Source organism: Phascolarctos cinereus, unplaced genomic scaffold (genome assembly GCF_003287225.1).
Source record: "Phascolarctos cinereus isolate Bilbo 61053 unplaced genomic scaffold, phaCin_HiC Scaffold_5;HRSCAF=322, whole genome shotgun sequence".
NCBI lineage: Eukaryota > Metazoa > Chordata > Mammalia > Diprotodontia > Phascolarctidae > Phascolarctos > Phascolarctos cinereus.
This window is the reverse complement of record NW_027555958.1, coordinates 344,345,456-344,360,689: the sequence shown is the minus strand read 5'-3', so window position 1 is coordinate 344,360,689 and position 15,234 is coordinate 344,345,456. Positions and strand designations below refer to the sequence as shown.

General features: G+C 37.6%; 1 protein-coding gene across 6 annotated transcripts in view; it reads left to right on the top strand.

The window, feature by feature from the left end:
• RGS7 (regulator of G protein signaling 7) overlaps positions 1-15,234 on the top strand; it is a 668,840-nt gene that overhangs the window by 642,279 nt on the left and 11,327 nt on the right. For 5 of the 6 annotated variants that reach the window (XM_078156253.1, XM_020982049.2, XM_020982047.2 and 2 more), the window contains one exon: positions 718-1,343. The exons of the other annotated variant lie outside the window; for it this stretch is intronic. Coding sequence is in view for 1 of the 5 variants with exons in the window: in XM_020982049.2 (XP_020837708.1) it covers positions 718-768 (51 nt within the window). In the remaining 4 variants the exon portion in view is untranslated. Of the gene's footprint in view, positions 1-717; positions 1,344-15,234 lie in introns of those variants that run through there. 6 annotated transcript variants of the gene reach the window in all.

The following is a 15,234-nucleotide window of genomic DNA, read 5'->3' as shown; positions in this document are numbered from 1 at the left end:
ATTAACAAAAAATATCACTGGAGGGTGTAAAATTCTCATCATAGGCAGGCACTCTTGTTCTTTCCAGTGATGAAGACTTATATGATCAGAAATTTATGAGATTCCCCAAAAGTAGAATAGTTAATTCCTTCATTTTATGGAATAGTCACAGCCTTAACTCACAGTTTCTGTCACTTAAAATCAGTAAATTCAGTCCTACTTTTTTCAGATACTAAACCCATTAGTCTCAACCAACACAGATTTAGACAAATTCTTGTTTAGTTGCCTGGAAAAAACAAAAATATTTTCATGTCATCATCCCTTGGTTCCTAAGACAGAGTAGCCTTCTGAAAAATGTCACATCTCAGACATGTTGCATCTTAGATTGTTTTATCTAGTAGGTATGACAAAATCAGGCTTAGGTGTTGAATCATTGCTATGCATAAATGGAATGTTTATGGACATGTTTATGATTTGCTAATCTGTGCTGTGAAACCATCAGTCTGTTTGCAATTGGTGGGATGGGGAAGGGGGAGAGAGGGAGGGTAAATTTTGTCCAGTGGCTAAAAATTTAAACAAAGGTGTACCTTAGGGGCTCTGTCTCAACCCCGGTACTGGATTGATTGCCTATGATTTCACAATGTCACATCCAACACCAGAGGGCTTCTGTTGAGCAGGTTTTCAGTGATCATGCCTCTGTTTTCTGTTTCTTTGTTTGTGTTCTTATCTTTTCCTCAGGGGAAATCGCTCACATCAAAGAGGTTAACCAGTCTAGTTCAGTCCTATTAAAAAGGATCTACTTGTAGCATGGACCCAGCCTCGAATCATTATACACACTTTGTAGCTCACTAATTCCCTGGATCAGAGGACATTAGACCAAGATGTTGCATGAGCAAAGGACTGGATTTGTTCTCTTTTGTGTACACTAAAGCATTACAGACTCCGAGGGACTCTATCCCTTCTCACTGCTTCCATTTCAAATCTTGTCTGTTCACTTCCTCCTTCATATCAAGCTGGATCTGTCTATTACTTTTCTGCAAGTTCAAGTACAGTGAAAACTTTTTTTTGAAAGCCTCTACTAGACACACAGTTTATTTTAAAAAATACAGTAAATCCCAAACTGGAAGAATTGTAAAAAATATATATTAATAAATACGCAAATGGCATCACATTTATTGAACAATAAATTAGCACAGAAAGTTTCATTTCACTTATGTATTTCCAGTCAAAAAAAAAACAAACTGTGTCTTTGTCTGTTGTCTGTACATTCTCTGTTAATGTTTCCTGCATTTATTTTTATACCATATTTAAAAAAGAAACACCTTTTACTCCAAATGTATTAAAGTTGGTCCCTTCTCTGTAAATTTGTGTATGTTTCTATTGCTGTTTTATCTTTCATTAAAAGATGCAGAATCTCGTTCCTTTTGTAACCTTGGGCTTCAGTTTTAAACTGGCAAACCAAGTGTTATTAAAGTGTCTCTCACTGAGCTGCCCTGGTTTCCATCAGGCCACAGCAAATTTGCATTGGATCAGGGAGCCTCAAAGGTAGATGTCAGATGTATTTGTCAGCTTTCAAGTTCTCATGTTTCAGTGACAGGAAAAAAAAGTCACATGTGCTCTCAGTGAATGGTGTAAATTAGATTGTGTTTATAAACAAGCAAAGAAAATAACTTACTATTTCAATTTAATTCAAGAATCATTTATTTACCTATGACGTCCCAGACATTTTGCTAGACAAACAAACAAAAACAGTTCCTTCAAGGAGCTTGGTTTCTCTTTGAGGGAAGGAGGTAGGACACATACACAGATAAGTAAACATAAGATGTAATTTTTTTAAAAGTAAATATAATATAATTTGAAGGAGTGTGGAAAGCACTAACAACTGGGGAAATCCCACTCAGGATGTGGTTCTTAAGCAGAGTATTGAAGGGAACTACTATGTGAGACATTAAGTGAGGAGAGAAAACATTCTACACAGTGTAGCGGAAATGGCAAAAGGAAAATCCCTCCGCTACAAAAAGAAGATACAGAAATAGAAAATGGAACAGGACGCATGGTGAATATCAAGGAGACCACTTTGCTACTTAGTTCTTTGGAGTTTCATTTATCCCTCATAACTGGTGACTTGGCATTCAGAAGAGCAATTATATGAACTGACAAATGCAATTATGAATTATGAAGAATTATGGAGAATTATGAAAGGATCAGAATCAGGGTTCTTGCCCCACTGTTTCCCACTGAAATCATCCCACTTTCTGTGACCCAATATTATCCTACCACATAGGCTGTGAGAAGGAAGCAGTCATTTTGTCATACAACCTAGAGTGTTAACCCTTTTATTCTTCTTTGTACCTTCCTTGCTATCTTTTCCTTCTTCAAGTGCAACATTTTTTCCTGGCCACCACTGCAGCACAGCACCCTTTTTTGGTGTAGACACCTACCTTGTCCTTACCTAAACTTACCTGCCCCATGTACAAGATACCATATTGAAATGGCTTGGCCCTATGCTAATCTGGTCCTCAGATTTCTGGAACCCTCATCTAGTACCATAACTTTAAAACATTTGTTCTTCATTCAGAATGTATTTAGACTATATGGCAATGCGATATTGTGGACAGAGGGCTTGTCTTAGACCCAGGTAAACATGTCTCTAGGTCCTGCCTATAACACAGACCTGCTGAGTGACTACAGGCAAATCACTTCACTTACCAGAATCTCAGAAAACTCTGTTAGACCATAAGTAAAAAAAGTTGTTAGATATACATTGGTAGAGAAAGTTTCAAAAGGAAATTGCTACTGATAAAATCAGAAGTCTGAATAACACAAAAATCCTCTACCTATATTGACATTTCAAATCAAACATTAGTTGGACAATAGATGTGAATAGAACAAACTCTTTGGGGTGCTAAAGTGAAACAGATTTTTTTTCTCCTTTTGGAGGTAGTACAAAATTGTTTTTTAACCATTGATTAGGTTGTTCTTGAAAACAAAACAAAACTTCTTCCCAAAAGGCTAAATGCAAATACCTGTGGGATATTAGTGAACCTTTTTGTTTGATTGTGAACTTAAAATAGCCCTGAATTTTAGAAGCAGGTTGTGTTGAATTCTATATAATGGGAGCTTGAGGGAAGTCAGAGGGGTTGAATCTGCCTCTCATGTTGGAAGCCAGGGAACTCAGTTTTGTTTGGGACCTAGGGTTAGGTTAAAAAAATCATGGGGTTTAGGTTACCTACATAAAATGTAAGTTTCAAAAAAAAAGTGTCAAAATGCAGAATTGCAAGAACTCAGTTATAGACTCTATTCACAAACTTTTAGAATAGTAAAAAAAGAAAAAGTTAAAAAAAAAATTAAAGACCTGATGGGAGACAGTTTATTTATTAACAGGAATACACATTGAAATGTAATACAGAGAATAATCTGAATATCCTAACAGTTATAGAAAGGAAGCTTTAAAAATATGGGGTTTTTTGTGTCCAGACCTGGGATTTCATAAGAATAGGTGATTTCTATTGTGCAAACTCCCTCCATCAAAGCAAATTGTCTATATTATATATTTGTAGAGAACTGTCTGGGGCAATGGGAAGTCAAATGATTTGTTAATGATTACACAGAATATGTGTCAAAGGCAGTACTTGAACCTAGTTCTTTCTGAATGCAAGGGAAGTCCTCTAATCCTTGCTCTATGCTATTACCCCAAATATATGACTACAACCCCAAAAAAAGAAAAAAGAATAAAAAATACTGGGAAATGCATTTATGGAATTTTTCACACATAAAACACAAGTCAGAACAGTTTCCTCTGAACAGTTTGCACTGACAGCAGCTCTCTATGCCTCTTTAAGGCTTCTGTCTAGTCTGCCATCCTTATTATTTGGACCTTAGATTCCCAACAAACTCTAGATTGGGTTTCAGTGACCCTTGAAAGCACTACAGGTCAACCAAGAGGCTAATTACTTTCATGATGTCCTGTCCTAGATGCCCTCACCAATGATACCCACTTCTGATAGTCTAGATTTTTAGTAATTTTTAGCAATTTCTGAATTGGATTGCTAAATTCCAAGGTCCCATGTATTCCAATGCAAGTGAACATTTAGAAACCTCAAATTAAGATCCTCTTGATCTAGAGAGAATGTATGCACATAAAATCAATAAATTTAATACCAGATATTAAAGAATTGTGTCAAGAAGACAGGTTCCACTATTGTGAACCAAAAAGTAGTTCTCCATCCAAGTAGCCTGTTTTTAAGTCCAAGTTTTGCCAAGTTTTACAAATTATGAGACTAGTCAATTCACTTTCTTTTTCTACACTTCAATTCCTTTACCTATAAAATGAAGGGGGTGTTGATTAAATGGAATTTAGATCTAGAATTTATTCCATTTCTAACATTCAGTGATTCTATGAAATTTAATTTTCCAATTCATCTAACCCTTAAGAATATACTATTCACATTTTAAAGTTGTAATTATAATCTGTATGTGTGTTAATACATGTAAGCAATGCATGCAAATAAATATCTAGTACACAAAAATATACATTTAATATACACTGGGCACTCCCAATGAGAGTATCTTTATAAAATGATAAAAGATAAGGTAACAGATGAATAGGCAGGGGTACTGAATAATAAGGGTGCATCCTAATCCTGAGAAACCACTTTAGGAAATCATGTTTTGAAATATTAATGCTTCTGCTATTCTGGCCTTCACTAAATTAAGTATTTCCATTTCAGGCTAGCTGTGCAATAGTTACATAATAAATGCTAATCTGACCCACATGATGGCCAGAGTCTGACTATATGTAGTTAAACTGGCATCCACAAGAGCACAGTTTCTTAGCCTTATTTATTTTTTAAAAATAAAATTATTAAAATATTTTAATTATTTTTAAATATTTTAATTATTGCATCTTAATGGAAATGGTTTCATTTTAATCCTATAATTTTAAAAATTATTTTATGCCTTTAAAAATCATTGTTTTGGAAAGAGGTCTATAGGGTTTAGCAAACTGCCAAAAGGGTCCACGACACAGGACAAATTCAGAATACTGCCTAGACGATGAATGCTAGTGAGAAGGGAAGAGATAGAACTGCTTGAGTATGTTATTAATTCCCTTGTACTAGAACGTGTTTTAAATAGACTTGTGGAATCTATCATTAGTTTGGACAGTTAACTAATTCTCAGTCCTATTCATTAACTAAAGAACTAAGCCTCCAAGGACTCCTTTTAGAATTATTTTTAGATTTGCATACACTCCTTTTTCTTTGGTGGGGAGAGGACTGATTTTATCAAGATGGGGAGCTACTTATGTGGAAGCTCCCTTTACCAATATGCATCTCCACAAGTCACCTATAACATAGTCTTACAGAACGGTTTAGGCCATTGAGACTTTAAATGACTTATTCATGGTGAAAGTTATATGTGTCAGAGACAAGAATTCAATCCAATTCTTTCTGATTTCAGGTCCTTTTTCATCTACTGTACCATGATGCTTTTCTTACAGTCATGTTTTGTTCTGAAGAAGACCTGTGATCTCATTGGAACAGGGAACTTCCAGTGACGGAATTCCCTCTAAGATTACATATTAGCCTGTGATTTTCAATTTATTGTCTTAGGTAATTGTCTGGAGCACTGAGAAGTTAAGTGACTTGGCCAGGGTCATATAGATACATACATACTACATACATACATACGTGTGTGTGTGTGTGTGTGTGTGTGTGTGTGTCAAAGGCAGGACTGGAACCAAAGTGACTCATAGTCTTGACTCAGAGTCTACCTTTCAAAGCCTTAAACTATAATGCAACACTGTTAAAAAGGTATGGAAGGAAGGAAGGAAGGAAGGAAGGAAGGAAGGAAGGAAGGAAGGAAGGAAGGAAGAAAGGAAGGAAGGAAGGAAGGAAGGAAGGAAGGAAGGAAGGAAGGAAGGAGAGAAAAAGAAAAAGGAAGGAAGGAAGAAGAAAAGAAGAAAGGAAAGAAGAAAGAAAGAAAAATGAGGGAAAGAGGAAGGAAGATACTTCAAGTGTAAAGAGATAAAGGTATTCAAATATACTGCATTCCAGATATGTTGTAGGAATGAGAAGAGAAGGCACAGTTCTCCATTATTAACTAATATAGATCATTCTTCAGCTGGAAAAGGATAAAAGCTTACTCCTCTTAGCTAATGATAAGAGAAAGAAAAGGATGAAGATAATTATTAAATTTAGTCTCTCTACAGTAAACTGTAGTAGAACTGATAAGAGTATATTCGACACTACTGTGCCTTCACCATGAAAAAAGATTTGTTTAGAATATCCTTAGACAGTTGAGTATTTAATAGCCTCAGTCTTTGTTCAGTTAAAATCCCCCTTTCTCTGCTGGCAACAAGAAACTGGAGCCTCAGCTTTAAAAGAAGAATGATGTGTTAACCTAGGTACAGCTTTCTGTAGTGCCCTAAAATGACCCAGAATTACTTTAGTTCCAAATGTGCCTCAGGAGTTGGGAATAAAACCGGGGCCTATTTGGCAGTATGTCATAAGGGATCTGGGACCAGAGTACAAACAGGTCAATGAATGTTGAGCTTGGTGATTCTTGGTTGAAGATCAATACCAATATGGCATAGTGGATAGGACACTGGGTATTCAGGAAGACCTGAGTTTAAATCTCTACTCTGACACTAGACAGATTATGTATGCTTTCTTGGCCTCAGTTTCCTTATCTGTAAAATGAGAATTTAGATTTAGTGGCTTTTAAGGTCCATTCCAACTCTAAATCTGTGTTCTTTGATTCTATGACCAAATAAATAGATGACTGGACCTCAGTTCCCAGATCTGGACTCAGAGGTCTAAACATTCTATGCTTTGCCTTTCCTAGTTAAAGTTTGGTATCTGAGCAATGCTTATAATTCGAGGGCCACAACAATTCACATTTATAAAGCTTGTCATGATTTACAAAGTATTTTCCTCTCAGAAACCCTATGTGGTAAAGACTGCAAGTATTATAATCCCCTTTTATATGGGAATTCACTAAGACCCATGGAGATTAAACGACTTGCCATTACCATTTAGCTAGTAAATGGTGGGGTTGGGATTTGAATTCATGTCTGTGGCTGTATTTTCCCCATCTTTCCACCTTGCCATGCTTAACTGGGGTAAGTGATTAAGAAAGATACTTCATCCATATGTGAGAAAGGAGTTTTAAGTTCTAGGCAGCTAGATGGTGCTGACAATAAAGTGCCAAGCCTGAATTCAGGAAAATTCATCTTCCTGAGTTCAAATCTGGCCTCAGACACTGCCTAGCTGTGTGACCCTGGGCAAGTCACTTAACCCTGTTTGCCCTGGTTTCCTCACCTGCAAACTACACCAGTATCTTTTACAAGAAAACCCTAATGGGGTCACAAAGAGTTGGGCAAGACTGAAAAATGACTGAACAAAAACTGGAGAAAAAAAGAGGGGGTATTACTGGTGCATATTATTACTTCTTCCCCATTTGATGGAGACATGGATTCCAAACTGCCTAGTGTTACTAACTGAAGAGTAAGCAGAAAAAGCAATGAATGCTAGAAGAGAGTATTCTGGAAAATGGCACAAGGCCAGAAGGTTTTCCTAAGCAGATCAGAGTCCTGGGAAGGCTCAGAAACATTAAATGATTTGTATCATCTGTAAGAGTGGAAATCATTTTGTCCTTATATCCCTTGCCATAATTTCTCCTGGCCTATTTGAAGTTTCTAATCTTATATTTGGATACACTTCTGTCCCTATCCCCCCCCAAAAAAAAGAAATCTATTAAACAATTCATGCATATGGATGGCAGCAGTGTCTCAGGATGAGCAGAGGGAGCTTTATCCATTTGCTGTTAAGAAAAGATGACTTCCAGATTCAAAGGGAATAAGTGGCAAACTTTGGGTATTAAGTCCTTATCTAGTCACCTCTGTCAAAATGTCTAGAGGAAATGGGAATATTGGGGAATCTATAAACATCTAAGCAGGAGCTGTCTGTTGGCTTTTGTCCTTGAATAAGCTTATTCCTCTCCCCTCACCCACTAGAAGGGCCTATCAGAAAGAGCTTTTTCAGGTTTTGGTGTTAGGCAGTACAGCAAGGGGAAAATTAAAAAGTACTATCAGTGTTTAATGTTCAGGAAAATTCTAGCTTGAATAGCCAGAGTTAGAAGTTCTTCCTTGGGATCACAAATGAATATATCATGGCTGGCAAGTCTTCTGCTGAATACCTTGTCTCTGGAGTCTGAAGAGCAAGCCAAATAATAAATAATAATAAAAATGCAATTAAGTGTAATCACCTCAGGTAAGGTACATGCTTTAATGCTCATGTGCAGTGTCTGGGTGGGTTTGTGATGGTTTGTGGCCTTCCTGGAAGATATTTTTTTTTTTTTGCTGAGTCTCAGCTAATTGTCAAATAAAGATGAATCAGTGATGTAAAAGGAAAAGGCTGAATGCATTCGGCTTCCTATAGTGAGTCTACAATGTTCAGTGATTGGAAGCATTTGTAGCAGCAGGGAAATAAAACAAAGTCATTTTTTTTTATCCTAGCCATGGGGCCTATGATAAGGAGGAAAAAAAATAAAGACTGGTCTTATTGGGGCCAACCCAAAACAATTATACTTGGCAGCCTTCTCTCCTGGGTCCCTCACCCTTATATACGTTTTTACAGATGAACCCTGGTTAAAATGGACACTAATAGTAGCATTGAAAGGGAATAAATATCATAAAGGAATGACAAGTATCCTAAAGGGTGTGTGTTAAAGGAGAAGAGGAGTATACTCTTAGGAGATAGGAAGACTGAGCCCTCTCCTTTCCCCTCTAAATACCCTTCCCCCACAAAAGTGCTATATTGTTCATATATGACTCAGAGGCATTTTTAGTGGCAGCTTTCAGGGAACGCCTTCATCTCTTCCACCCGCTACTTTCTTATAGTTCCATTTTCCGGGTTCCTATAGCCGTGTCGGTCATCTCCAAGGCACCTTTGCTCTTATTTGCCATACCTTAAAGATGGTTCTGGGCCTAATTCCTTCTTCACAAATCTTGGGCTGTGGATTTCTGCACCTAGCTATTTCCTTCAGAGAATAGCCATAAAACTAGAAACCTTTGTTTTAAAGAGGCCCAGCCTCTGATGCAGTACAGAAATGACTGACTCTAAGATGGGGGCCTGTAAGGGTAACAATCAAGTGTTAAGATCAAGGGAGGGGTTCAAAATCTTTATTTGAGTCATGGACCCCTTTGGACATTTGATGAAGCCTATAGACAGACCCCTTTTCAGAATAATATTTTAAGATGTATAACAAATCATAGAGTTACAAAGGAAACCAATTATATTACAATAAAGATATAATTTTTTTAAAATCCAAATTCACAGATTCCATGAAATCTATCCATGGACCCCTTGTTAAGAATTGCTGATATAGAGGAAAAAGAGAAAGAGGAAAATGACTTCTACTGGATCATCCTAGATCTACACCAATTATATCCAGTAGTACAGCAAGTTTCACACTTTTGGGTCTCAGGAACTCTTTACACTCTTAAAAATTATTGAGGACCTCAAAGAGCTTTTGTTTATGTGAGTGATAGCTATCAACATTTGGCATATTAGAAACCAAAATGTCTTAGTATTATAGGAAAAATAGTTTCGACCTCACAGACCCCCTAAAAGGTTAGTGGGGATCAGGTCCCTGAACTATACTTTGGGAACTATTGCACTAGAAATTTATCAAGAGTCACGTTCATGTGTCTAAAATTATGGAAATGGTTATAATTTCATATGGCTTTATTGGTATTAAATATTTATATAATCTCATCAGTTTTAAATGTCTGTAATGTTATACATTCAATTTTAATTAAATAAATTTGATTTTCTTTAGAGTTGTCCTTTATTGGTTTCTTTCTCTTTACAAGGAGGAAACAGATTCAAAATCATTTTGACAAAACCATGATATTGTTGTTTTTTGTTACTTAGAGACTGGGTCTTCCTATCTCAGTTAGACTGAAAATGAAACAGCCCCTCATAGGCCTGCTCCTCCTGCTGATCAGCACAGAAGCTTTGACCTGTTCCATTTCTGATCTGGATTGAACCCTCCCCTGTTTAGGAAGCCTGGTAGTGCTCTGCTCCAGGGCTCACCATTTTGGTGCCAGATTTAAAGTGGACACCTGATTGTCGTTAGCTCCCCTGCAAATCAAAACTTTCAAGTTCAAGCATTTCACTAGCTTCAGCCTCCCCTGTAGCAGGGACTACAGGGATGTATCACAAAACTAGCTGGGAAAATGTTCAATCTTGCTAAGTGCAAGAAAAACAATTAAGAACAATAATACATGCATGAGTATGTGTGTATGCTATACTATACATATAAATATATATACAAACACATATACATATATACATGGCTAGATACACACATATGTATACACATATGTACACACATATTTTTTACGTTTAAAAAAATGGAGAATAATTCGACTATTCCATGCTATGTAGAAGATCTGTCTGAAGGCCACAGATATATTGAAACTTTAATATGAGTAAGAATATGAAAACAAGATATAATACCTGTAGAAAATAAAATAATTAAAGGATTGGACAATTACTTAATATAAGAAGATGTTGAGGGGTGGTTTTTTGGGGGTTTTTTGGTAATCTGAGAAAATTACTGAGATGAATAACAAATATTGTCTTTTAAAAAGGCAACTGTATTGTAAATAAGGGCAGCCAGGTGGTACAGTGGATAGAGTACCAGGCCTGGAGTCCAGAAAAATCTTCTTTGTGAGTTCAAATCCAGCCTCAGACATTTACCAGCTACACGACCCTGGACAAGCTACTTAACCCTGCTTGTCTCAGTTTCCTCATCTGTAAAATGAGCCGGAGAAGAAAATGGCAAATCACTCCAGTATCTTTGCCAAGAAAACCTCAAATAGGGTCATGAAGAGTTGGACACTATTGAATAACTCAACAACAAGAAGAACATATTGTAAAGAAAGCACTGCCATCTGTTCCCCCTCTCTACAGAGGACAGCTATACTGTAGAGAAAATATTTCCCTTACCCCCCCCACCATGATTAGAGAATTGAGTTAAAAACATAAGAAACGATTTCCTGATGGTAAGGCCTAAATAGACTAGAACACTAGAAGTTTCCAAGGCTTCTAGAAATCTTGATTTCTGAAGACCTTTAAGAAAAGTTTAACTCTGGAAAAATCACACAGGTTGCAAAGTTTTTGTTCCTCCCCCTACCATCCATATCTGGTTTCACTGGTTTTAATTTACCTTCTGAATTCAATTTCAAAGGCACAAACACTTTCACAGACCAAGAAATTAGTCTAATTAAAAACTAATTCATAATAAGATATTATGGACTTAGGCAAGACTTTAATCCCTAATTGTGGAACTTCAAGCAATGGAATAGATAAAATAGGTCACCCTTACTCTGTCCTTGCCTCCTGCAAAACAGGATGAGTCCCAAGGAAAGTTTTTATCTTCCTCCTAAGCCTGATACTGTGAAATTGCTATAATCATTATACAACTTTATTTCAATTAATAATTCCATGTGAAGGTTATCTCACATCCTCATCAACAGCCATTGCTATCAGAAAATAGGTGTTTACAATGATAATTTCCTGTGGATATTTTCATACCTATCCTCTTCTATTCTCTCTACATTATCTCATTTCATGACTTCATCCTCTCCCATGTATTTAAGTGTCATTCCAGATCTACATATGCAGTATTAGTTTCTCTCCTGACTTCCAGTCCAACTTCCTGTTAGACATTTCAAACTGGTTTTTCCAAGGGCATCTCAAAAAAACCATATCCAAATCAGGATTCATCATGGACCCTAGTTCAGAGTCCTTATCATCTGTCATCTGATTACTGCAGATGAGTCTGGAGTCAGGAAGACCTGAGTTCCAAATCCAGTCACAGATACCGCCTAGCTATGTGGCTGGGAGCAAGTCACTTAACATCTGTTTGCCTCAATTTCCTCAAATGTAAAATGAGGATAATAATAGCACCTATCTCATGGAGTTTTTGTGAGGATTAAATGAGATGATATTTATAAAAGTGCTTAGCACAGTTCCTAGAATATAAAAAGCACTATATAAATGTTCATTCCCTTCTCTTCCCTGTTGCAACAGCCTCCTAATCATTCTCCCTGCCTCAAGTCTCAACCCACTCCAATCTATCCTCTACGCAGCTGCCAAAATATTTTCCTAAAGCTTAGGTCTAACCACGTCACCCCACTGCCATACATACACACACACACACACACACACACCACCACACACACACACACACACTCAAGAAACTCCAGTAGCTCCCTATTATGCCTAAGATAAACTTTTTTGTTTGATATTTAAAGCTCTTCACAACGTGGTCCCCCCTTATCTCTCAGAACTTGTTACTTATTATTTCTATATTATACTAGTCTTCTTGAGGTTCCTTACATGTAAGACTCCATTTCCCCTCTCCTTCCTTATTTAGGCTGTTCCCAGGCTAGAATACATCCACTCCTTACTCCTGCCTCTTAAAATAACTTATTTCCTTCAATACTCAGCTCAAACACCACATGTGGTATGAAGACTTTCCTGATCCCTACAGTAGCTGATACCAGCCTTGTATCAGCTCTGTGTATGTGTGTGTGTGTGTGTGTGTGTGTGTGTGTGTGTGTGTGTTTTCTACATACTTACATATACCTGTTCTCTCTTCACTGAAATGTCAGTTTGGGATGGTTTGTTGGCATCTTTGTATCTTTGGTGCCTAGCACATAATAGGGGCTTAAGGCACAGTAGGTGCTTTGCAGACTCTCTCTTCTACCAAATGGTAAGAATGTTTTTAATCCAAAAAACAGATTATAAATCTAAAACTCTTAGTCACATAGCTGGCAAGGAAAAACTCTGGAGACAAGACCAGTGACCCTTTTTCAGCAGGGGAAAATAAAGAGAAAAATGTGTAACACAGTCTTTGACTAGAAAGTAGAAAGCTTTTAGTCTGACCTAAATTCTCAGAAGATACATGCATCTCACTAGATTTGTGCCCAGCACTATCGGTTTCCAGAGTAAGAAGAGAGGCTTCATGCCTTGAGGTGGCTAGATGGCTTAGTGGACAGAAAGCTGGGCCCACAGTCAAGAAGACTTAAGTTCAAATCTAGCCTCAGACACTCACTAGCTGTGAAACCTTGAGCAAGTTGCTTTCTTTCTTTCTCATTTTCTCATCTGTAAAATGTAAAAAACAAAATAAAATTATAATAACAATAGCAACTACATCTCAGGGTTGTTGTATCAAGTGAGATAAATTTATAAAGTGCTTATAACTGTGCCTGGCACATAGTAGGTTCTGGGGACCCCAAGAATGCCAAGGCAGAGGTGCCTGGAATGAATTCACACACTCAAGCCTTCTCTTAGTCAAGTAGCAAAAGTTTACTATGATGCCAATAGAAGCAGGCAAGAGTTCTTAGGGAACTTGCAACCTGATGGGGATGATATTTAAGCTTGTATGGAAAAGGGACAGTGAAAGGATACCAAATATGCTAATTACGTGGTGATGCAGGATGGGACTTCATAATGGTCAGCAGCACAGGCAAGTAGTCTGGGGGCTGGGCTGCTGGAATGCATAGGAAAACTCTGGGAGTCAACACAGATAACTTTGTTGAGGGGACAAGATAGCCTGGGAAAGAGTCCTTGCGCCAGGCATCAGAGAAAAGTCCTTGGGTCAGGCACCAAAGAAAGAATCCTTGGGACAGGCACCCCTGAGATAGCTTTTATCTGAGGAATTACAGGGTCAACTCTGTATATGCCTATAGCAAGGAGACAATTTTCTCAGGAGGAGTGGGTGGAGTGGGATACATAGACATGGTCTTAGGGCTTTTGGGGTCCAGATCCCACCACCCCATCGCCTCCCCCCACCTAAAAGGGTAAGATACCCTACACTAAATTTTTCATGTTTAAATGTCTTAATTATAATATTTTCTCAAGATCCACTGCCCCCACTTTTCCTCAGAGGGGGTGTAATACTTCTCTCTCAAGGTTCTACAGGTAATTGTGAAGGGCTGAGTTTCTAATAATACAACTCATAAATGCACATGAATGTGATTTTCACTAATAATCAGCCAGACTTAATTAGCCTTTTAGTAAAGATATTCCTTATCTTCTCTTCCCAGATGCATAAATAGCTGCAAGATTACCTCTCATAGAACAGCCAGCACTCAATGAGAGCCATAGGATGTCCCAATCTGAGAAAAAAAAATCCATCTCAGAATCAATGTTCCGAGGGAAAAAAACACACAAAACAGCAGGGCAAGAAAAGAAGTGACAAAAACATTCTTCCTCAAAGACTGCAGTACATTGTCTCACAAATATGCACAGGCTCTGTGGGTAGAATGGGCCCAAACTTTAAGTACAAAGGCACATATGTAGAGAACACATGTGGCAAAGTAACACTTTACAATTTCTAGATACCAGAAATCCTATTCTACCTTTGAAGAATACTTATCAACTTCCCTTTAGGTGTAATGCCCTGCTGTTCTCTGCTCGTTAGTGTCTTCAGAGAGTCCATAGCTGGGGCTTTGCTCTGATACGAGGGGGTCACACTGGAAAGCTAACTTTCTTCGGATGTATTTAGTCTCCTACTAGTCCAGTGTCTTTCATCTCAACTAGTTGCATGCACTGTCTGCTAGTGATCTTTTGTCTCCTATGACTTGGTCAATAGTAAGAGGAAGAAAAAAAGAAAGGAATTCTCTCTTCCTCCTGAAAGAACAATTCCCTCTCCTGGCCTTAACCCCAACTCTTGAAGTGAAATCCTCCAATGTTAATAATATAGTATAGTTAGAAAGTGATTCTCTTGATGCAATGTTTACAGAAATCTGAACCTGTGGAAAAGTCAAAACAGATTGATTATGTACTGCTTTAAGGAGAACAAAAATTTCCAAAGGAAATTATATTGCCTGTTTTGTTTTACTGGATGATATAAATAAACTGGTGGTCAGCATTGAATTCATCTTTCTGTTGCAGGATATGTGATCATGGCATTTCAATAGAATCACCACCATCTTCTCTATTTCTAAACAGGCTCTCTGGATCACCACAGGGAAAGTTTCTCCCTTAATCTCTGACAGTCCTGAGAAATCAGTAGACTTTCCTCAATGACATTTTTTCATCCTAAAGTTCCCCAGACATGTCTTGGGTTCTGCAATCTCTTCCATTTTAAATTTGAGAATCAAAAGTTTCACTTTGGCACTGGCCATCATGCTTGGGGTGGTTTGCCTCTGTAGTCTCCAAACTGAGCATTTGC